The 24,440-nt window shown below is 44.9% G+C and overlaps 2 protein-coding genes across 3 annotated transcripts; both read right to left on the bottom strand.

Annotated features, from left to right (window-relative positions):
- Positions 1–82: 82 nt before the first annotated feature.
- On the bottom strand, positions 83–11,250 carry LOC143010174 (AP-2 complex subunit mu-A-like). The gene is made up of 13 exons (XM_076162381.1): positions 11,075–11,250; positions 9,533–9,654; positions 5,356–5,621; positions 4,848–4,930; positions 4,328–4,333; positions 4,105–4,240; positions 3,653–3,797; positions 3,337–3,354; positions 2,634–2,753; positions 2,408–2,543; positions 2,208–2,305; positions 1,905–2,016; positions 83–1,568 (listed from the first exon to the last, which is right to left on the bottom strand). Exons 2-13 carry the CDS (start codon positions 9,604–9,606, stop codon positions 1,434–1,436), a joined length of 1,329 nt encoding a protein of 442 aa, XP_076018496.1. The 5' UTR covers positions 9,607–9,654; positions 11,075–11,250; the 3' UTR covers positions 83–1,433.
- Positions 11,251–11,941: 691 nt separating this feature from the next.
- LOC143010117 (segment polarity protein dishevelled homolog DVL-3-like) lies at positions 11,942–23,809 on the bottom strand. 2 transcript variants are annotated; one of them, XM_076162306.1, is made up of 15 exons: positions 23,219–23,809; positions 21,430–21,499; positions 19,195–19,310; positions 18,647–18,759; positions 17,634–17,769; positions 17,421–17,511; positions 17,227–17,296; positions 16,962–17,101; positions 16,522–16,598; positions 16,264–16,337; positions 15,916–16,065; positions 14,653–14,784; positions 14,023–14,190; positions 13,672–13,875; positions 11,942–13,255 (listed from the first exon to the last, which is right to left on the bottom strand). In XM_076162306.1, exons 1-15 carry the CDS (start codon positions 23,377–23,379, stop codon positions 12,897–12,899), a joined length of 2,061 nt encoding a protein of 686 aa, XP_076018421.1. In that variant the 5' UTR covers positions 23,380–23,809; the 3' UTR covers positions 11,942–12,896. The 2 variants fall into 2 exon arrangements, with proteins under 2 accessions (XP_076018421.1, XP_076018422.1); XM_076162307.1 differs by having other exon boundaries at positions 16,270–16,337.
- Between the last annotated feature and the right edge of the window lie 631 nt (positions 23,810–24,440).

Below are 24,440 nucleotides of genomic sequence, written 5' to 3'. Positions count from 1 at the left end.
CTGGGGTCGAGGTGCTGCCAAAGTTCAAGTGAAATTCCCTGAATATGAAGTCAAACGTAAACACAGACAGAAGGTGGGCGTGTTTGGTTACATAGTCAGATTTTATTGGACAGAACGGTCACCAGGGCTACAAACATGTAGAAGCAGATGGGAGCGAAAACACAGACGAACTACATGACGATTACCTTTCCCCCCCCCCAAACCTGAACCCGGAGATCTTTTAGTTACCAAAACTGACCAAAAGTGTGTTACAACCATCTTTCCCCCTACGACAGCACCGTATTCATGTGGCTCTGTGAGTGTTGTCTGTGTTTTCTTTCCCTGAAGCAGACGGTGATGAGGCGGACACCAGGGGGAGACCTCACCTTACAATACACACACGCACGCACGCACACACACACACACACACCCACACACACAAACACACACACATCCAGCATCTTCCCACTAAAAATGGATCCACTCAGCGTGACAAAGTTCAATCGAAGCCGTTCTAATGTCAGGACCGGTCAGGAAAGTGAGCTCTAGAATGTTGTTCAATACTCATCGCTACCTGCTGGAATGTTTCCCTACTTTTTCTTTTAACCTCACGTCGTCCTCGCTCACTTCAGAACCGACGACTACAAAAACCAAGAGTTCAGTTAGTGGGTTCCCTTTCTCGGCTGTACATCAGAGCAAATAAGTCGCTCCTTAAAATTGGGAATCGTTTTGATTCTCTCGTCCTCCTTAGCGGTGCGGACAGAGAGTTCCGTGTCGAGAGCTCTAAATGATCCTCCTCAAAACACAAAGTCAAACGTCACTCAGTCCACGATACACATTCAGACTACGCAGCTTAATTTGAAAGGGTCGACTACTATGACAAGATGTTCACGTATAAGAATAACATCAAGTAAATCTCGAAAGCGAAACGATTACCACAACAGCTATAGATCATCTTACCGGGGGTCATTTTAACACGTGGGACTTTTTGTTTCTCTAAAGCAACTGAGGGGGGCGGGGCTTGGGGGGGTAAACAGTGGAACAATAACACTAAATGAGAGCGCCCCCTAAGGAGAGCGAGGCGCCTTCAGTCCTCTCCCCCGGCTCCCCCTGCATCACGTGTCTTTGCTCTTTCTGACACCGGTTTGGTTTACAGGTTTACTCATCACTACGAGATATATACGATACAATGGGTCACATGTTTGCATATATATCTGTGCATTATACCATATTTTCTTCTTTTTAGGATGTAAATTCAAAATCTCTCCGACACCTAGCTAGGGAAGGGGTGAGGGTGGGGGGCGGTGTATGAGAGAGGCTATAAGGGTTGAGGGGAAGAGAGAGAGAGAGAGAGAGAGAAGAGAGAGAAAGTGGGGAAAGGGGCCAGAAAAATAAACATTGTAACGGGATAGACGGGAGGAAGTGGTCAGTTCGCTGCCTGGCGAGGAGAAAGTTTAGCAGCGGGTTTCGTAGATGCCCGAGCGGCCGATGTACCGCACCCATTTGATGACGTCGTGATCGCTGTAGTTCAGTTTGGACTCGAACACCTTCAAGTAGCGCACCTTGAGACCGGAGGGAGCGAAGGGGACCTGCGGAGATAAAGGGAGGGCAGAGTTGCGTCAGGGCGTGCTGGGAGGCCTGGAGTGGATCCATCAATGTCTAAGCAGGAGGCGTGACAGAGGCGTGTGCAGGCACGTCTGATCACGCCTCATGCACGGGTTGTTACTGCCAGTTGTGCGCAAATCTCAATAAGACTTTAATGGAACTCAAACAAGGATCATTAACTTTTATTCTGAAGGAAAGCATTAAAAACCTCAGGAGGAGTTAATTCATGACCTTCATCCTCAATCTGAGACTGTGTTATGAGAGGAGTGATGACAGACAGAGACAGAGTTTAGATGGGCAGTGTTTCTGTGCCTACTGACCTCAAAGTTCATAGAGATTGGAGGTCTGGCCCATTTCTTCTTGTCGTTAGTCGGCAGCAGCTCGATCTCAGCGCTGATCTGAGACTCCTTCATCCCAGCCATGCGTTTGATCCTGAGCGCACAAACGGTTACTTATTAGGCAAAGGAGTCGTTACAGGTCAAGCTGGTGAACGTGACGTTACAAGAGAAGGCAGAGGGGTCGAGTTTAAACCAACAAAGCTAAAGAGAGACGAGGTGTTTAATCATTAACTAAAGGGAATGGAATGAGTCGGGTTGAATCTCCTGAGCTGCGTTGCTACTCACTTCCAGACGATGGCGTTCTCACTGGCCTTGTACTTGGCCTTTCCCTTCATACAGATCACCTGCACACCGCTCGTGTTGAGGGGCGTTGGGATACGCACCTGTGGAATCAAGAATAGAGCTGAGAAAACTTCCAAAGATACAACAGAGTATCGTCTGCATGGGGCAAGAGAACCCAAAGGTCGTCTGCAATAAGAGCTCACCTCGATCTTCTGAGCCAGCAGTGAGGGTTTGAAGTTGGACTTGATGACCACCTTGACCTCCAGCTTAGTGCGGCCCACCTCCCTGACAAGGGGAATGACTCGGAACGGCAGGATGATGTCCTTAGTGGTGCGATACCTGCAATAAGTGAAGGGAATGAACGTCACTGTCACTAAACACATATTTGATGCAGAACAAAGTAGTAAGTGAGGTCAAACATTCACTGACCTCATGAGCTCGTACTCTCCGTCAGGCGGGATGAAGCTGATGCTACGCTCCGAGTCAAACTTACTGAGACGCACACACTGGTGGAAGGTGCAGTCGTCGATTGCTATGGACTGCTTCCCACTGCAAAGCACAGAGAGAGACACGCACACACACACACACAAGGAAATATTGGTCCCGTCACCCAAACACACAAGTCTGAATTTCCAAAAACAACACTTATCCCAACCACAGCTACCAAAACATAAACACTACTGCCTCTCTCTCTACTGATCAACATAAACAAACATGAACTTATGAGTAAACACAAAACGCACAACTGCTAAGACCACAACATGACAACCTGGTTGAGGTTAATGGCTACAGATGAGACTCACTAGTATTAGGTGTTTGGGTAAAGGGTTAAAAGTCAAGCAGGAGGGATTGGTGTGAAGTAATAAAACAAAAACAGACTAGACTGTCTAAGCGGGGACACAACCAGCGGGCAAACACACTGAAGGGTTAAAAAGGCATGTTTGGTTTGGATCGAGTGAGTGAGGAGCAACAGTGCATGAAATGTACAAGCTCATAAAAAACGTGGATGTGTTTAAGTACTTGATGTGCTGAGAGGCCTTAAGACAAGACAGGCGTGAGTGTGAGTGTGTGTGTGATGTGTATGTGTGTGTGTCGGGGTGGCAGAGGCTCAGGACACTTGTCAGTACCGTACCTTCCTCCCCCTAAATCACTGAGGTACAGCACATAGAAAAGAAAGAGAGGGAAAGAGAGGAGAGATGCATCCAAAGGAAAGGAAAATTAAAATAATATTGTAAAGCCTCGGCAACAACAGGACAACACACACAGACGAGGGGCTAACAGACAAGGCCGACTCTCTTAAGCTCAACTCAATGTCCTTGTCTGTGCTTTTTAAAAAGATGCAAGTCAATAGAAAGCGCTTAAAAACACATCTGCAGTGAAGTTAAGTTAACAAATCTGACTTTCTTTATCAAACGCTTGTTCTTGGTATAATTCTCTGGGTCGCTCACCTCTTGCCCGCGTCGTCCGATGCTCCTCCCTTGCCCTGCTTGTCGATGACAATCTTGTCGTTCATGCCAAATTTACACTCGGGCATTCCGCTCAAGTAGCTCTTCATCACTACTCGGCCCGACACGTGGGCGCTCAGGACCTGACCTGGACGGGAGGAAACGCCAAGGGTGTGACTGATAACGCTTCACTCAAATCTGTGGGAGAGGACTTTGAATGTCTGATCAATACTGGGCCTTTCATTGATGCAGATAACTGTAATGGTGAACGTACACAATGTGGGAAACTAAAGTATATAAGTAGTAAGAGCAATGACCGTGAACAAAAGCGATGTCTGTGTATGAGCGAGGGACAATTTGGTGCCGATGCTGTGGCGGCGCTCTTGTCAATAGAATTGCGATGAATAATTCAGGTCATTGTTATTCCGCTCTAATTAGCGAAGCGGCCAGCGCACCTTGTGGGGACATGAGCAGGTTGACGCTCTCCAGCACGTCCAGGAAGAGCTCGTTGCGGCGATATTTGATGCCTTCGCGGCGCCAGCCGATCTGCCCGGTCACCTGGCTGGTGATCTGAGACTGCTCCTCTTTAGTCTGAGAGAGACAGAGGAAATGTCAGCGGCCATATGCGGAAGATGGAAGACAAATGGGACAACGGAAATGAGTGTTTGGTTTTTTTACCTGGTGCTGAATTGAGAAACGTTGAAAACCAAAGTTGGGGGAAACAACAAGAGAAAAGACTTCAGGTTAAATTACATAATGAGACATTCTCACTTCAATATTACACTAACAAATTATTCAAACAATATATTGTGTCGTTTCCTTTAGCACTTTCAAAAACCTGTTTTTAAATGAAACTAAAGAAGCTCCGCCCCCTTCACTCCATGATTTCATGAGAGCCAGATTGACAGCTTGTGTCAAACTGTTGGCAGTTGGTTGCAATTGTGCAACCGTTCTGTTCAGGTGTCAGGCTTTATTTAGCCGAGACTGATTTACGTCTTGGCATTTGGACTTGGGCGACCCCAAACCAGATTCAGCTCATGAATCCATTTGTGACACCCCTTAGATAAAACAATGTATTTATATTCTCAATCTGCTCCAGTTGTTGACATATTTAGGAGCCTCCAGAGTCTCTGTTCCTGTTGTTCTGCCAACCCAAGACACATTCCACCATTAATGAGTCGAGGGAGCTCTTGCTGACCTGCCCCTTGATGCCCTGCTGGGTGATAAAGGTCTTCAAAGCTCCAGTCTCAGAGTTCTGGGGATAGCCAAAGTCCAGGATCTCTGTATGAACACACACAGATAACTTGTTAGTGGGAGATAAGACCGTTCAGCACACAGGTCTGTTAGGGACATGTGGCAGAAATAGTTTTAATTTCCTTAATGCCACGTTTTCACACAAATCCATTGTCTGACTTTGTAATAAAGCTGTGATCGACACACATTTGACATTTATGCACAGCTGTAGAAACACACTTATCTCTCATTGCCATTCATTACCGGATCTGAAAGGTTCAGATTATAAAGGCAGATACAAGACAGACTATCCAGGAAATGATTCATCCGACAGCTGTATATTCAGATAAAAAAAATAACTCAGTTCTCTTAGAGCCAGATCTGCAAACTTCTGTTTATCTGAATCTGTGATAATTATAATAATTGCACATGACGACCCCTTTATCTTCCCCTAACGCCTTCCATCTCCTTACCGTCCAGCAGCTCGTAGATCAGCACAAAGTTGTTCTTGATGTTCTCCTCGCTGATCTTGCCGAAGTACGCCGTCATGACGTCGCACATCTTGTAGAGGAACTCGAACACCATGGCAGCGTTGACATTCTGCTTGGTGACGGCCGCCAGCCAAATGTTGGAGCGTTTAACATGGAAGAAGCTGGTGCGGGCGATGTTGGTCACCGGGGATCGGACCTGCTGCCTGGCGTGGATCACATTCACACGGAACGCATCGACGGCATTGCGCCTGGATGTGAGGGAGGAGAGACACGGAGACGGACATTTGCATTAGAAACTGAGAGGAACTGTTCCAGGCTTTAACGTATTGGTGAGACAGTTGTTGATGCACTATCCCACCATGTGAAGTCCAATAAGAAGGTACCAATTCTTTTTTTTGGGCCCTCGAAGTCCCTGGCCACATTTTGTCTTAGGCAAAACAACAAGCAGACAAACCCGCGATCCGTTTCTTCTAGCCTAAACATTGATATCCAGGCTTGCACAGCACAGCCACTCATTTAGCAAGAATCAGCAATTATCGAAACGTTGCGCAAGCAAATGACAAGGGCACCTCCACACAGAGAAAGAATGTTGTTTGGTGTAAATGTGGATAGGTTGATGCTGAAGGGAGAGAGAAAATGTAGCATGAGAAGTATTACATGAGTAAGTGAATGGTCCAATCTGAGTTTTACTTTGACTGACACTGAAAGAGTTAAATTCACATGCATTTGTACTTTAAATCAAAAGGGGAGGAACCTACTTTAGTGTGAAGATGCTTTGTGGAAACAAAGCCCTGATTAATGTGGATTTAAAAATAACAGGGCTTAGCACTGAGGATGTCGCACGCTCTAACAAGAATAACAGAATGCTTCTACAGAGAGCTCCTTCAGCCTGCTAAGGTGTTAGAGAGGGCAGGCACACCTACCTTAAAGCCAAAGTATCAATGCAGGCAAGTCATCAGAAAACCTTAATCTTACAATGACTGATCAAGATCAATTTAAAGAATCAAGAATCACACACTACAGATGTGTAGCTACCTTAAACTAACTATTCAGCTCAGCTAAATCACTTGTGTTGCTTCTGCAAGGCACATTGCACATTATGCAAATGGTCCTGAGACTGAGTTGGAAGCCTCCTGGGTTGATGTCATGTGTTAAGGTTCAGTGCCTGGAAAGCATCACAATCTCTTGGTGTCTGTGTGATTGAAGGTTTAACAGACGAACATGCACACAACATGTCTAAATTCCCACAGAGGACTGAGAAATGTCAATCTAGGAGGCCGTCACAATGCATGCCGTACGCATTAAGCTGCTTTATCAACAAATATAAAATAACACCTGTAAGAGGCACTTTGGAAACCTTATTATTTATTAACATTTAGGGTTTGAATTTAATTCTTTAAATGAACATAAACCATAGTTCCACTGTACCTTACTTAATCCCAGACCCAAACCCACAGAAAAGAGAGACGCGCTACATCCGTCTCTCATTTTCTGTGTGAACTGAGGGCACGGACGCAGGATCAGAGGGCTCAAATCAACCGTCATAGCTCATGCTCAGACGACATGCTCAGGTGCTGGTAGAGCCGTTTGTGAGCCACAGTACTCATTGGGGGAGGGGGGAGGGGGGGCGCTCTGGTAGTGGCTGATTAGTTGGCCGATTGGTTTCGACTGGTTGGTTGTTGCATCTCAGCATCTGGAGGTTTTATCTGCCATTGGAGTATCATGACAGGTGACTCATGCTTACAGGAAACATCAGGGCGCTGGCTGTGGATTCAATGGACATGCACTTTGGGGGTAAGGAGGGGGTTCACTGATTGGTGGCCGTAAGAGGGAAGGGGGGGTCATGCTTGACAGGTTGGAGCTTCTCTTACCTATTCCTACAGGGGCCAAGATGGACAGATGGAGGAAATTGGTGATAAGAAAGGATAGAGAGGGAAAAAAGGATGAAGTAAAAGGAGAGAGACAAAAATGCACAAAGACATTTTCGTGCATCATGTACACAGACGGAGCAAACGACATGGTGTTTCTTATGACGCCATCCTTTTGCCATCTGTTTCCTACGGTAACCAAGTACACCAGGAAGAGGTGAGGATTACGTTGCTCTTTATGTTGTGTGATGCAGTCGCCACAGCGGTAGCAACACGCCCAAATGCACAACCCAATCTCTTGCACTATGAAGCGATGTCACTGAACAGATGTCATCGCAACATTGCAGTGCGTGAAATCCAGCTTTGGGAGCAACATAATGCGTTTAGTTGAACAGGTATCAAAAGGTATGATCAACATTAGCGAGTGACGGTGGACTGGTGTGTGACAGCGTGATGGCTGGATGGAGTGCTGAGGTCAACAAAAGGATGCAGACGATCGTGAATGGATAAAAACAGAGTTTACGACACAGATGGCTTACTTGACACAATTAGGGAAGTGGGCTACAACGACAGCATCCATACTACTGTACCATTCATGAGGGACAAAGCTAAACTGGAGGTTAAGCGGCGTCTCATACAAACGTGGATTATTTGAGTGAGCTAGATTCTCCTCTTTCCACCCTCTCACACAAGAAACAAATAGGCTGCTGTGTCTGCAAGATTTGACCAGACTGATGTAAAATCTGGCAAGATGCCTTCTTTACGTCTTAGTCATCCTGAGCCAATGGTCCAATGGCTGAGATTGCACAAAACAGAGAGCAGGGAAATTGAAGTCTCCATTACGGGCGGATGGAATGTGTCAAAAGCATAAGAGCAAGTCAGTAAATAGAGTGAGAGAAAGAATGAGAGGGCAGGATGACGACACAAAGGGCTCGCTGGACCATTAATCTATTTACCATTGTTTACACTGGACGATGCAGTTCAGCCCCATTGGCGGTCACAGATGTATCCGACATGAACAAATCCCTTTTAACCAACACTTCAGTTCAGACCAGCTTCTGTTTCAGCTCGGTTCCACATCACCACAACCTGTGAAATCTGTCTGATGCTCCAAGTCTGTTTTAATATTTAACCGACTTGTTAGTAAATGGTTTATTACTGCCATTTCGACCATTTACTGTTTCCTGTTGTTCGTAATCTGACATTGAGCATTAATGACATTAATGATAACGAGTTCATTTAGAGTGAACGCAACATTTGACGTAAACCTACCGACTGGTTGGCAAAAATAAAGATAGCAGACGAGGACACTTACCCACTCAAGATAAAGTTCAAACTCAGATTGTGCATTTCAAAAGCTTTACAGTGTGCGGCAGAAATGTGAATGAATGCATCGAGTGTGAATACAAGTGAGCAGGTGAGGATTGTGTTTTACTGTGTATAGCAGCAGCAGGCAAAACTGTCAGGAAGTCGTCACACCACATGGCTTTTACTGTGATCAAAAGTGCAATCTAAATGACTAAATTGTTGTTAAAATTGATGGAGAATGACCGTACAATTAACGTTAATAAAACTGTAATTACTGTTGGTTACTATAAACAGTGCATTTGTAAAACTACCTACCACTAGTTTGTGGGCTTCCTGTCAACAATAAGTGGCATTTAAAGGCTTAGTGGGTTGTATTCACTAACAGTTAAGTTAACATGGGAAAGGAAAAATCCTGATTAAATACTGTACAAACGGAATGAGCAAATGAATTCATAAACATGCAGTAAGAGTAAAGGTTTTACTTTTTGTGGCATTTCTTTTAAAAACAGAAATAATTTGCACCTTGTACCAGAAGAGGAATCAACTTGCATTAACCTTACATGACCTATCTGCTCTCATTACCTTGCAGGGGGATGAAAACTGTCTTACTTTTACCGAACACCAAAGACGTGTTTTTTTTTACTGCATATACTGTCCATTTCTTGTAATCCAGTCTAGGCCCAACGGGTGCATTAAGGTTAAAAGAAGCAGAAATAACCTAAACCTTTGGGGTTTAAACTTTTAAATGACGAGAGGAAACTGTAAATGTTTGTGCTGGATAAGTGACACAATCCTTCATATTCATACTTCAGGGTTCATCCCCAGGTACGGTGCTGTGCTGTGGCTGCCCCACTGATCATCAACTGTTATGAGGGTCAACGGAGGACAGGTTTACCTGCAGTAAACACTTGTCTCATTCTGAATCACGACCTTTTGATTTTTATCACATGAGCAAATGTAGAGGAAGGTACTAGTGGTCCTACCCTATGTCGTCTCGGTAGACCCGGGAGATGAGGACCTCTCCCTTGTGGTTGTAGATGAACAGTCCCCCAATCATTGTGGCTGCTCTTCACTCCCAACTGGCCATGGTGAATCCAAACCCCACCTGAGAGAGGAGAGAAAGGGAGAGAAGGGTTTTAGGAAGGAAGCGGAGAGAGGAAGAAAACATGGGTGAAAGAGAAGTGAAAGCAGCGAAGGGGTGAGGGAGTGACCCACATTACAGGGAGACGTTTGTCCCTCACATCCGCTTTATCCTCTCTCTCACACACACACACACACACACACTACTGCACTGCCAACTGAATGCACCCTGCAGCTGGTCCTCAGTGGTGACTCACTTGTGTTACGCACATATGTACATACACGAGCACACACACACACACACGATTCAAATACACCACCGCCACTGTCACACACAACCGATTCCTTGTTTCTTTCCATAGTAAGATTAGCAGCAGATTAGCAGGAAGCCCCCATAAGGAACCGGCGAGGAAGCCGTTTCTTAGCTGCTCCCATCTGGAACTAATTAGGGTGAATATGACAGTAAATGTAAATACCTAAACTGCAGACAACACTTTAAATAACCTAAATGCAATGTAGTAATTGGACAGCTAAACGGCCTACGGCTTTGGTCCAGAAAAATCATCCAAGTTTGTCCCCGTTCACCCGTGAAGATTCTGGAATACGATGGGATGAAGGGCATGCCTGGAATTCCTTAAAGACAGAGGCCATACAACCGATACACGCGAAGCTTAATGGGAGTACGCGGCACATAAACACGTCAAAGCATTGTAATTAAATTTAAATTAAACCTTATTCAACACATTACCGTGTCGGGAACACCGTTAAGACGCACACGGTGGCAACTTAGCGGCTTAAATCGCCCATTTATTGGACGAAGTCAAGATGTCTGCTCCGCCGGGCCATTTCCTAACGTTCATCAATTTTTCACATTTTATTCATTCGTTACTCGACCACTAAGCGACTAGTTTGACAGACATGCATCGTTTTACACATTCTGATGTACTAACAGCATTGATGGAGGCTTGACCTTCAGCTAAGTTGAAAGTGATGGAGATAGACCGAGTAAGAGGGAGCTAGCTAATTTAGCTTAGGATAGCAGGCTAGCTCGGAGCGGTGTACAAGTGTCAAGCGTTGTGCAATAAAAGTGACTTCCGGTAAAAAGAAAAGAAATACCGGTAACTAATTAAGACAATTAGAACTATCGGCAAGTAAAAGATATGAACGGAGCGAATATTAATAAGCTCCCCAGTGACGTTACCTTGTTAAACTGTTCAGCAAATTTAGAAAGGTTGTAGTTTAAGCTTTTATTTCAAGAAAACAGCGCCCTCTTGCCGCTCGCGTTTGTTAGCTTGACGTAGCTAGTGGAGCGGCAGCTAACAGTGCTAACGCTAGCATCGCCCACGAACAGTACCGCTTTTTCCGACTTCCAGCCACGGACACACGGTTACATTTAATCAGTCGGACAATAAAATGTCTTAACAGGTCTACCGCGGGGAAATTACCCTTGTTTTCTCGCGGACAGTGCCGGTGTTTCGCTTCCCGTTTAGCCTCTTGAGGTAATGTAAGGATTCCGTTGGTTCCCGGTTCACACAGCCGCTAATTCCGCTCTTTCCTCCCCTGAAAGCTGTCAGCTGACCCTCCGACGTTCCGCTGCCACAGGAAAAGGCGCGGCTGCAGCGGGGCTCTAACCGCACCCAGGCCGTGTTATGATAAGACAGCGGCGGCTCCTGGTCAATAGTGTTTGTTTATTGGTTGATCATTTATGGTAATGAGTGCTCTCCATATTATAGGTTCTATTTTAAAAAGGGACACGGGATCAAAACTCCACGCTGGCACGTTTTAAATTCGATTGAACTTTTTTTTTTTAAATAGCAAAACACAAATCCATACCAGTTACACTGAGTGGGAACAAGCGCCATAGATGTCCCTGTGCGAATCACTCAAATATCTTGTTTGTTCGTTCTTATAATAATTGATCTTAAAATAAGTTGTTTTAATGTTCTTGTTTTATGTCCAGCCAATTTAACTTTATTTATTTTTGCATGAGATCATCTCTCTGCAGGGGTTAATTTCTTTCTTCTTCTAGTCAGTTTTGAAGAGGATAAAACTGTATGCAGGTTGATGTGCTTGCACACCACCACAGCTCAGACACACACACACACACACAAACACACATCTGTGCACCAGATTGTCTAACCTTCACATTCCTTCTGTTGGACAGTCTGGATTTCTTTGCTTTTAAAAGCAAATATGACCTCATGCACCATGAAAAACCTCTAAAGTTGCACATTTATGCCTGGTTAACACATGAGAACTCTCTCTCACACAAACATACACGCACACTCCAGGAATAACACAGGACAGCAAAGTAAAGTCATAAAACTATATTTATAAATAAAAAGACATTTTTTTCTTGATAAAAGAGTAGTGTGAAAGACATGGAAAGAAATTTTTCCACTATACATTATCACAAGACAGAGACTGAAAATGCTCTGGTTAACAGATGAAAATGTGCTGATGTAGTGTAAAAATGACTCAGAGCCAGATGCTCATGCTTAGTGTAGGGAAATGAAACTAGTTGTGACCAACTACATATATAATAAAACAAATGCATTCTTAAAGAAGGATTGTAATTCTCTTGCACTACATACACATTTTTCCATTTCTTTCTCTCTTAAGTCAAGCAACCACTTAAAAATCTGGATAAGGTTATGAGTTAGTGTTCATTTTAGCTTCCTTTCAGGTTTGTTTGTAGTTAGAGGTCAGCAAGTGGGAACTGAAAGAACGGAAGGAGGGAAGGAGCTTTTGTCTGCTTCAGCTTCCCTCAACGGCTTTATCTGCAGTTGAAGGGGTGGGGGAGGACAGAGCACGTTAGATAAGGAAGGCAGAGAGGAGGGAAAAGTGAAAAGAAGAACAAATCTGTGTAGAAAAGTGCTGAGTCATCTTCCCCAGCTGTCTGTTTCCACAGCCTCCCTCCCTCTCTCTCTCGCTCGCTTGCTTTTTGTCCTGACACAAACTCTCCCCCACCAGGGAGGGGAAACTGAGAAAGGCGCTTTGGTTCCATCTTGAGGGGTTTCTTCACTGAAGAAAGTATGGCCACTACTATGAGGAAGAAAAGCACAAGAGAGCAGGAACATATTCTCTCAGGAGACACAATGGACTTGGTTCCAATTCTGTTTTTATGAACTGGAATCAAGGCCAATAGTGACCTCTCTTGTGATTTTCCTTCCCTCAATTCCTTTCTGCCTTGCTGTCTTTCTCAGCCCTACAACCACAAAAGGAAAAACCCCAATCTGCTACTTTGTGATCGGCCTATAACCTATGTCACATCACATCGACAAAGAATTCTCCAGCATTTCCCACTGCCATGCGCAGGGACTGGCGTGAGGCGGTGAGTTCAGGAGGCGCGGAGGCGAGCTCTCGTCCTGGCGGGGCACCAGGGGCAGCTGTGGACAGATGTGGGGGCTGGGGGGGCAGGCCGGGCGGGCCGTAGACCAGGCCGGAGCTGTAGGGAATTGCGTGGGAGTTGGCACTGCGGTGGCTGAGAGAGCTGCGGATGCTTCGCTCACTAGGTGGTGCCACTGAGCGCTCACTTGGAGCTCTGAGGCTTCTGATCTCCGTTTCACTGCCACTGCCTCCAGATTTCCGGGCATCATTCTTGCTGCAGTTTGAACCACTGCTTCCTGTGGACAGAAGGAGGAGAGAGAGAGTGTGTAGATAACATAAATATGATAAACAGGACATATGTTAATACCATTTATTGAATCTGAGCGACCTACACGAGCCACTCGTTCCCATCCAGGTGGCAATGAAATGACGCAAGCAGTGCTGACACAGTTTGTTAATGACTCATAGCAGCAGCATGACGAATGCAGACGCTGTCCTAATATATATTCACTGCTTCCACAAGCCTAATAGCTAATCCATTACCATATGCATTTTATTATCCCACACAGGGCGAAGAGCTTATAACCATTATGTTTTCAAAATTGGTTACTATGAAATGTAGAATAATATGAATGAAACTGATATGAATGTACTTCAGCATGTGTCAGTGCACTGCTGATGGATACATACTGTATAGTCAGACTGTACTTACCACTATGCTGCGAACCTGCACTGCCTGCCCCTGGCCCACCATGGAAGGGCTGTGGCAGGTCGTACGGGTGTGGGATAGGGAACTGGTAGGGGATGGCCATGGGCCAGGGGGCTGCCCCAGGGTGGGGGAGAGGGGGGAGAGTGTCCTGATCTGAGGCGCCCCCACTAGAGCCATCGTGTTCATGCAGAGAGAGGTGTGTCATGTCTGAGAGAGACGGGGAGAAAGTGGATTTACATATTAGACCTTCACAACAAAGCACAGTTCTAGGTATTTGTTAAAGATGCAGAAATGAACCACTGCTGACATTCTTAGGCAGATCTTATCTAACCAAAAACCTGAGTGTCCACTTACTGCCACAGAGGTCTCCAAAGACGTAATAGCACTGTTCGGAGAAGGTAATCTTGTTGACAGTGTGTCGGATGAAGCCGGCCTTCAGAAGGTTGCTGGCATATTTACGGGCTTCGCGGCGATCCGAGAACCCTTCAACGTGATGGAACAGCCAGTCGACCACATCGGAACCTGAGGATGCAAAGGCATTGACTCACATCACAGGTGACAATATAATCCTGAATCCTAGTTACATTCCAGTACTTTTCCACGATTCAGTGTTTTGAATGAATATGTTTTTACATTTGACTTTTTAGGTTCCAAAGCTGATTTCCGTGTTCAGACTGTTGTTTTGGCCGGTGACAACTCAACAGCTATGGCTGAGATCGTTAATGAACCTTAAGTATTTTTACTGGCTGATGCAAAGGAAAAGCTACAACTGTAATGTGCAACTGGGAAAAATAAAGTCATTAACTGCATTCCCGCATTATTACAGTGACTATCCTTTAACTGCCATTAAGAACAATTATCCAGTCCTGCTGTTGAACAACAAACATTCCAAAAGTATTCACTGAAGCGAGCACGTAAAATAAAAAGACAAAACTGACAATAGCAAAAGCTGGATCCCACCCTCTGCTTCTATAGAGCATGTACCTATGAAAGCATTAGCAATGGTGATCTTGAGCCACATCCTGTCCCGCACTTCCAGACCTGACTCTGGGCAGGCCATGGCCTTAGCAACTGTTGCCATGTCGCTGTGGATTGAAAGGTGGAAGTCATCGAATCCTAGGAGAGAGAGACAAGGGAACATTCTATTTATTTGCATAATTTAAGGAAAAAATAACACAGCTGAATACTGTGATCCCGACGATTATAAAGTCTGGCTGTCTTTTCTGGAATTTCCTTCAGTAACATGTGGTTTCCTTTGGTCTGGACAATGATGTGACCACTGTTCGGGGTTCAAAATGAATCAGATTACTCAGGATATGTTTGACTTGGACAAAAACTAAATCTGGCCTTGGCAAAACACCAACAACATAGTGAATGAGAACACCTCACCTTAGATAAACTCTCATCTACTTCCTAATTTCACAGAAGGTATTGTGACAATGCCCAGTGTAAGGGTGTGAACGTGTGTGTGTAGGTGATACAAATGGCAGCACTACATGTTCCTACCAGCGGACAATAGGAAACTCTCACATCCATTATGCAAAATGCTACCCGTCTCATGACTGTGTCAATTATCAACCTCCTTTTCTCTCTCATTGTATGAGTTTGGAAAGAAGCTACGTCTTCACTGATTTGGAGGGAGTCACACACTGGTGCTGTTCTGGATATCCCTAAAGCTAAAATAGAGCTAGAGGCGAAAGGTACATTGCCAATGTATTGTAATGTAACCAGCTTTACAATTAAAGCATGTGATCAGATCAAGCTTCCCTTCTGTGTAATGGTCAAGAGAGTGTGTGTGTGAAAAGAGGAAATATTCTTCTACAGAAAGAGAAAAGTAAAACGACCGTCCTTCCAAAAGATTACAGGGAAGATGAAAGTTGAGAGTTATGGCCTTGTTTTGACAAGAGTTATTGAGCAGATGGAGGCTGAACACAGAACTGGAACAGCGACTAGACTCTGGAATGCGGTGAGAGGGCAGGGCCGCTCTTCACACTAAGATTTACTAACTGGGGAAAAAAATGATATCGATGCTTTTTGAATGTTTGGAAAAATGGGGCACTTGAACAGGTTGCCACGGCTGAGACAGCAATGTTCATAAAATAGATAAAAGGAAAATCCAAGAGCCTGTGTCAGAAAGAGCTTGCGTAGGTGCACAAGAAAGGGATTAGGGATGAATGTCTGTTTGTGTTTGTACTGAATAAACTTGTCTCTACATAATGGGCAGCTTGAGGAGGCCATGTGACTCACGTTCGGTCTCGGGGATGGAGCTGCTGATGGAGGAGCTGGTGGAGGTGACGGTGCTCATGGAGGGACTCATGCCGTAAGCAGGGTACACGCCCGTCATGGCCGCCGTGTGGGACACCCAGGCAGCTGGATCAATAGGTCGGATTGGCTCACCTGTGACATGCAAAGTTGGTGCAATGATTTTAAAACTGACCGCAAAATCCTAAATCAGACTAAAGCATAGCCAGCTACAAAACTGACAATACTGGATAGGGAGGGAAGTATTTTAATGCTTGAGTACTATGTTGAGAGGAAGACAAAAGGTGAATGAAAAGACGGAAAACTAAATACAAAAGAGAGAAAGATACACACACTCACTTCGAGGCAGAGCGAAACAGCCCCGAGGGTTTGGGTCCCAGCACTTGGCTACAGTCAGAGTAATGGGTCTGTAATAAACACAGACAGGGTTTACACGCAGACAGTTAACGCTGACCTAAAAACACACTGAAAGGGACTCTTTATAAACTGGCTTTAACAGGCTTCTGCCGGAGTTTTTCCATTTAATGCCGCTAAACAATTTGTGAAAACGTCCTACTTGTGCGTGTGTGGATCAGTACGAGTCACACTTACCCAGGCTTGTGCACGATGTCCCTCAGTACTCGAACCGCATCGTCATTGCTCATGTTTTCAAAGTTGATGTCGTTAACCTGAAGAAAATAAACAAATAAATGGTAAAATCTCTGTCTCTGTGCTACAAATATTATAATTCAATTCAGAGAAACATGGGAATAAAGAATTCAATAGTTTCCTCCATCATCATTCCAGTACATCCCACGATTGGTGATGCAATTACTAATGCCAATAATTACATCCCCATATTTTGGCACATGTGGGTGCTGAGATAATATACAGTGATGACTCATTTGTGATCATGTCAAGTCAATTGTCTGGATAGAAAAATAGTAAATTAAAGCAAATCCACACCACCAACAACAACACACACGCACACACACACACTTCCCTGGTTTAAATGGTCCCAGGTATGCAACACATTTTTCACTCTCACACACCTGCAGCAGCATGTCCCCAGGCTCTATGCGTCCGTCGGCAGCCACAGCTCCTCCCTTCATGATGGAGCCGATGTAGATCCCTCCATCTCCCCTCTCATTACTCTGACCCACAATACTGATGCCCAAGAAATTGTACTTCTCTGTGAGGGAAAACAGAAAAAAACAATGAATATATTTAACCAAACAAGTAACAACAAAGAGTTGGATACATGGAAAAACATCTGTGTTATGGATTCACAAAAATGTCCTTGTCTCAGCCACTTACCCATGTTGAGAGTGACGGTAATGATGTTCAGAGACATGGTGGAGTCTGTGATGCTGCTGAATGAGGAGGACTGCATTCGCAAGAGATGGAAAAAAGTGGAAAACAAAATAAGAATTGCAAGTCAAATACAGTTTTGAATGAAATAGACTTCAGCTGATTTGCCATCCGTCATGTGAATGTGGGTAAGGTCGCACCCTGTCCATATTGGAGGTCTTGGGTTTCCGTCGCCGACGGCGATGTCGTCTCATCAGTCGAGAGGAGCTTTGTTCAGTGGAGCTGCTAAACCTGAATATGAGAACATTATCATCACGCATGGGCACAATCCATCCATCAAAGCCCACCAATATTATTCCAGACTCATTTCTCAGCCAGATGCCTCGACTCTGTGAAAGGCACAAATATCTGACCTGCTGGTTGCATCGTCATCCTCAGAATCGAAGCAGGAGGTCGACTCCAGCTCGCTGCTCATGAAAGAGGAGCAGCTGTCGTACTCGGCACCTCCCCGCCCGAGTGCCCGCGAGGAGAAACCATTCTGCCTTCCACCTGCGATGGGACAAGGAGTTGATCAGGATGGCGAGAATACACAGGTGACACATGAAAATAACACTGCTATGAAAATAACACTGCTAAGAGCATAAATGATCGCATTGTAATTGTAGGGCCCTATGAAAGAAACGCTCTTCTTCTGGTGGCCTCTTTGTGTTCAGTTCACTAAGTGTGGAAAAAGCAGAGTTGATTATCCGTGAAAATTATGTTTTTCCTGTCATTTGCATGGTAAACTAGCTTCTCCTTGTTCTGAATGCAGTATTGTTTTCATGAGGTCGTCTCGCTTATTTGTCAGCGGCGTGTTGACAGATGAATGATTCATCCTAACTGGAATTCTGTTGTGCATTGACTTTAGCAGTTTAAGTGGAATTTCTCACATTTGCCGTGTCTGACGCAGCTTGAAACATTTTTATTTCTCAACTCTCCGCATGTGAGGCAGACAGCGACCCGCCCAGACACACACGCACGCACACAAGCGCGCACAGGCACTCGCTAAATCCGAAACAATGAGACACAATGAAACCACAAGACACATATCACACTAACTTGAAAATACCTTTTATGCATTTCACCCCAAATATTCCAAATTCCACGTTTAATAGTTAATTCCCTTTTAATGACTGGATTCCACAATTCTGTCCTCACTTTCTGTATCACTGAAATCACAGGACACTACGATAAACTTAAAATCTGCTAGGGAACCATTGAGGCTTTAGCAGCTGCACAGGAAGAGCGTTTAATTTGTCCTAGATTGACTCATTTGTGGTCAGGCTGGGCTGACACAAAGACTGGATTTCCACCCATCAGATAGATAAAATTCGGGGCTGTGAGAATAATAATGTGAATAAATAAAAGAAGACATGCGCTTTCTGACCGTGATCGTTACTGTGCTTCCGCCGAGGCCGCTCCCTCTCTCTCCTTTGCGACACCATGGAGCCGGTCTCTGTTTCGTTGTCCAAACTGTCCCGAGCACTCGCTGCCTTCCCACTGCAGACGGACAATAGATAAAGCACGAGATGTAATTTAGAAAAAAAGGAAATCACACTTTGCAGACAACACATGGTGTTAAAAAATTGGCATTAGCTCTCATTTCAAACCAAGAAGTAAGATTGAAAACACAAACCCTGACTAAGAAAAATGATCATTCCAGTTTCTGAGTCATTCACAGGGCTCTCTCTACTAAATGACTCAGATGGTTAATCTAGATAAGGAATGATAAATGTATGGAAGGAAGGAAGAAAGGCAGATTTTTCCACTTGATAATCGCAAGACGTCAAACATTTTCCATTTGATTTATTGTCTCTTCTATTAGAAACCCAGCACACACACAGCCAAAAACAGAGTGTATGACATCTATCATACAAACGCACAATCACACGTGACATTAAGCTTCATGCACAGTCTATTTCAGAATATACTGACTGGTAGGAAGGGGGTCTTGAGTCTCCAATGCCCCCTGTCCTCTCCAGAGGGGGTGCTGGCTCTAAACTGTCTGCCACTGAGCCTCCGTCTGTGTGGGCCCCGTCTCCAGAGACCAGCTGCGAAACAGACAGAACGTCAAGTCAGGGGGATGACAAACACTCTGAGGGAAGAGTACACACTGGGCACCAGACCCCCCGGCCACAGCGTTACTGCATTTACACAACACAACATCTTTCAAGGCTGCCATACCAACCAGAACACGATTAAACAAAACTTATGTCATCATTTAATTTGGAAAGTTAAAAGTATGGCTTCAGTGTTTAGCTTCAATCTGCCACAAATGTGCAGAAACCTGTACTGTTTGGGGCTACAGCTGATTTAAAAGTGAGAACGAATAAGTTTTCCACCACCCGCCTTCCCACTAAAAGAGCAAAGCCATCCGGAAAGCAGCTTTGGGTTCAAAGAGTTGAGAAATTAGGTCCTCTGAGCCAAGACCTGTGGTTTGTCTACCTGAAGGTCTTGGCTGTGAGTTTCTAAGTTTTAGGAAGAAGTGGGAACCAATGGAACATGTCTATGTTTGCAGAAGCTGTTTCCTCGCCACTGAGGTTTATTATTAGAGTATTCTGCTGTTTACATTTCCATCATTTCCAAAACATTCCCCTGCACATTCCCTACTTCCAACCTGCTCTGCATTTGCAACAAAGTGGACTCTTCCCACGTGAGTATAGAGTGTTGAAAGACAAGTCTAAAGTTTAAATCAATACGTGCAGGGAGTTAGTCCGGTTTCTGCAGTCACAGGGAGTCAATGATTGTGAGCCAGACAGTTAACATGAGTATTTGTGTGTCTCTCTGGGAGTGTGTGGGGTGACAGAGAGAGAGAAAGAGAGAGACAGAGATAAGGAATGAATGAGTCAAAGTAAACAAGCAGGCACATGTAAGGTTTCAGGATAAAATGGTGGCACATTCACAAACAAAACACAAAATGTAGCCGTCGTCATTTTGTGCTTCGTTATGGCAAAACAAGGGAAATGTACATTTATAATCGTTATAGGTATAGCTGTGGGTTAAAGTACACTGTGTTTACTTTGGTGTGCAGTGAGGGGAAGGGTGGGTTTGATTTGTCGAGCTGCGCTGAGATAAGGTGTGACAAACTATCGGATGAACCAAATGTGTCAGCGGACAGTAAAGCACGGCAGGCTGCTGGCCTTGCGTGTTGTGGTGATGTGGTGAGGGGGAGCCAGGCCCGCTCGGTCCCCGGGGAGCAATCAGTCAGCTCATTGAAACAACAGATGAGCACCAGAGGCAAACAAACGGACAGACGGCAACAGAAATAACACTTCGCTGGACATGGAACATTTCGATGCCCCCGTGCAGGAAAACATACACAGCGAGGAAGAGGAATGGCTTTGAAGTGCAGCCAGCCAAATCTCCACACAGTCCAATTAAAATGACAGAACAAGGGCAAAGACGCTCCGATACACTCGAAAAGCATGCCGATATCGCTGCAAAGATGGAAGATGGATTAATGAAAGACAGACACCCAAACTTATAAATACACTACTGTAGTAAATCAACTGAACACACCGAGCCTCACATCAAGGCACACAACTCTCTTTCTTTACTTTATTCTCCCCATTCTGTGAGATCCAATCTTCTTATTAGGAGACATGCAGTGAGGTTCTTTGTTACGGAGAATTTTCTGTCCTGTGATTTCAGTTGCTCTTAATCCAATTTCAATGGTGAGGGAGAGAGAGGAAGGGAGGTCGAGCACGGCACCAGATGTCTCATATTGTGGAGACAGACAGGAGAATGATTACTCTGTGCCTTCAAGTGTGTTACTGCGTGCAACTACACGCATGTACAGTAAGTCACGTGTGTGGTGACTAGTGTGTGTGATAATGTAGCAATAGAGTACTATAAAACTCTACAAAACTGAGGAAATTGTGTTTGTTTGTGCATGTGTGTGTCTTAGCGTGTGTGTGCCTATGTGTGGATGGCTGTTGTTCCTACGGTCATTATGTGATAATGATATTATCACACAGACACACATAGGGCCTCTCCCCGGAGACAGAGTGTGACTGTGGTCACTGGCCAACAGATGGGAATCATTGTTATACATGCATGCGCACACAGTTGCCACGGAGCAACTAAACACCAGCCAGAATTAGCACACACACAAGTGCAAGAAACAAAAAGGAAAAAGCAAATAAACAAACAAATTGGTTTTAAACTTACCCATGACACCACACGTCCATTAAAACAGGGCAGCTTGGCGTTGTCATCAGAAATTTCCTCCTTTACCACCCTGTAAAGGAAACAAAAGCATCATCAGGGCAGCAGAATGGAGTTTACATATGGAGGTGATGTTGTGAGGTGACGCTGCCATGAACCAGAAAGGAAGCTGACATGAGGGGATTAAACTAATGTTGAAATATCTGTGCACTTCAAAGCCAACATCCAAACAATAACTTATACCCCCAAATGTTCCACCAAAGACATGTCTCCTCCTTAAAGCTCTTCAACTCTTCTCCACATAATCTAGAAAACTGATATGCTTGTGCAGAGCAACACCCGGCATATTTAAACTATTAAACTAACACGGCATTAACAGGTAAATTTAATCTTTCTGCTTGTTACCCTGCACCCATTCATGTGTAAATTAGGCAGCAGTGGAATTTGGGTTATTTAACATGCAAGATGTGTCCGTTGACTCTACTAATGACGCAAACAAGAATTTGCAAACAGTTTGAGCCGGTAACACTTCAGAATGCAGGAGTGAGAACCAAACCAACGTATATCAGAGGATTTCTACCACAGCTGACACACAGAACAGTGATTAAGAGAGCAACTTTGAAGTGGATGAATTCACACGATACATTAAAAATTCACCTCAGGTTGCTAAGGGGAATGCTCTTGGGTTTCAAAAGAAGCTTGTAGATTTGCATAAATCCCTCCCATCTATAAATCTATGTCGAACGGCACCACAACAGCACCTTGTCACCCACAATCTGACGTGCATTTACCACTTTTGTCAGACTACTATTGCCGAAAGGACCGACTGTGCTTTTGCGGATCGGAGTTTCTTGAAGAGTCTTTGTAAACATGGCCAACTTGTACACTCCGAATCCTGCCTGACAGGTTGCTTTGCTCTTTCTATTAAAGAACAAGCCAGTCAGAGGTATCAATGGATTACTTACAGACTAACACCCCCCACTATTCACAACAGGAATAGCTGTGGGTTAGTTCAAAACACGTACTGCTCTACTCGCAAACATCCAGAGCAGAAGTTACTGCCCCACCCTTGTTTGACTTCAGCCCAAAAACAGCATAGGAACCCTGGATGAAGGCTTTGATCAATAAAGCTTTTCTCCTCTTTCCAGCACACAAAGTTCTGTCTGGGTGAATCTAACACGTCTACTTTCCAGTCATGTTTAAACACAAAAGGAGACGCTCATAAAGCTGCCAGGGTGATGAACAGGACATTCCTGTGTCCCAACTCTGCATTCCTCCAGGCTAATAGACAACAACAGCAGCGACGGGGTCGGGGGCCTGCTGGACTGATGCACCGTCTCCAGTCTGACATTAGCCTGTTAGCACCAGCTCACCTTACTACCCCGGCTACTTACTTCCAGTATTGACGCTTGTACTAATGCTGTCAATTTTGTTAGTTAGTTTATGTTTTTCTTTATCGAGAACTAGTTTAAATGTCATTTTGGGGACATTTACTGACGTTCGTGAAACTACAAAACGCCGAATTCTGCGAGACACAAGCCGCAGAAGCTACATAAGCTAGCCACATGAGCAATGTAAACAAATGGGTCCGGACGCTAAACAGAGGCGCTAATAGTGCGGGCTAACAAAGGAGCTAACGTGCAAACAGCGAGCTAATGATCGACAGCCAGGTAACAGAGTTCAAACTGATGACAACCCAGCTGCTTAAGGGAACAACTGCATTAAACCGGGGGGAAAGCTACGGGCGGCATGATAATTCAGTTTTAATTAAACGAATCCCTTTAACAGTTACCCGAAGTCATCGTCCATAGATTTGAAGAAGAATTTGTAATTTGGTTTCTTCAGGACATTTTTGAAGTCCGCCAGGGTGACTTTGTCCGCAGGCACGGACAGTTTGACCAGATACGGCGTCTCCTGGTCGTCGAGGTGGTATATGATCTTGGTTTCCCCCATCTCGGACAGTGGCTAGGGCGAGGCAGGCAGGCAGGGTGCATCAAGCCGCGGGGCCTGGCAGGCTCCCTCTCGAGCCCCCCGACTCCCCTGGGCGCTGCGGGCAGCTGGGCAGGCAGCGGTCCTCCCGGCTCTCCCGGACTGGCCGACTCGCAACGTAGCCACTGGGGTCCTGGAGCTTCACTACGCCAGCTCGCTATCGTTACGCCTGCACGTCTATTCCCAAAAAGCACCTTGCTCCACCACAAAACGCCTCAACACGGTCCAAATACTGAATCGCGTTTGTTCCCGTATGTGTTAAACGTCCAAAATAACACAGAAATGCCAGCAAAATAGTATGAAAATGTAAGAAAGGTTAAGAATCTCAGAAGGATCGTCTTTCTCGTCTCGCTAGCTGCCAAGCTCGCTACTTTGTTGCACACGAAGCTGCACAAAATCGTCCAAGCCTGTCTGAGGGGGGCGCCCCCTACTGGAGGGGAGGAGAGCGGTGTTGCTGCAGGAAATGGGAATCAACGACATTATGTAGTAACTCGGTATGTTTGGCACTGTTTGTGTATTTGCACCAAATACTTTTGCTAATGATTAGTTAAAACATCTTTCACCTACTATGAGAATGTTTACATTTCAGACTACTAAAAAACAGTTGAAGAGATAATTCAACTTCCGACGTATGCCTGATAAAAAATTCTGACATATCTTTAAGCACATTTGAATGTTGATCCAGAAGTTCATGCCTGTATTATTATTAGCAGTATTACTATTATTCGCATTTTTCTTTCTCTTCCCTCCTTTCGCCTCTAACACGTGACAGCAGTAGTTTTTTCCGTTAGATTAGGATGGCAGTGAACGCAGCATCGTGAACTCACAATGCTGCACCACTTTGACCTGCGCGTCAACCTTTGTGCTTTCCCACCTCTTCTGGCCTGCTAGACAGCGCTCCCTGTCGGCGATAGAGCAGCATTGATATTCTGTGCCCCACCTCCTGCTGGTACTTCTGTTCCTACTGCAGCGTCACAATTTAAGGGAGGGCCTCTGTTATAACACACCTGATCAGTATGTTATGC

Source organism: Genypterus blacodes, unplaced genomic scaffold, assembly GCF_046128005.1.
Source record: "Genypterus blacodes isolate CSIRO-AG114 ecotype Tasmania unplaced genomic scaffold, CSIRO-AGI_Gbla_v1 ptg000120l_1, whole genome shotgun sequence".
In the NCBI taxonomy this organism is placed as follows: Eukaryota; Metazoa; Chordata; class Actinopteri; order Ophidiiformes; family Ophidiidae; genus Genypterus; species Genypterus blacodes.
Note: the sequence above shows the minus strand (reverse complement) of the source record. Positions and strands in the feature narration are given on the sequence as shown.

Coding starts and splice junctions, on each gene's coding strand:
- LOC143010174 (XM_076162381.1), bottom strand. CDS start 9,606: ATGATTGGGGGACTGTTCATCTACAACCACAAGGGAGAGGTCCTCATC. Junction 4,931..5,355: donor GATCTACGAGCTGCTGGACG/GTAAGGAGATGG, acceptor GTGTTCATACAG/AGATCCTGGACTTTGGCTAT. Junction 1,569..1,904: donor CAATCTCTATGAACTTTGAG/GTCAGTAGGCAC, acceptor TTATCTCCGCAG/GTCCCCTTCGCTCCCTCCGG.
- LOC143010117 (XM_076162306.1), bottom strand. CDS start 23,379: ATGGGGGAAACCAAGATCATATACCACCTCGACGACCAGGAGACGCCG. Junction 17,102..17,226: donor TACCGTCACTCTCAACATGG/GTAAGTGGCTGA, acceptor TTTCCCTCACAG/AGAAGTACAATTTCTTGGGC. Junction 13,256..13,671: donor TGCAGGTTCGCAGCATAGTG/GTAAGTACAGTC, acceptor TTCTGTCCACAG/GAAGCAGTGGTTCAAACTGC.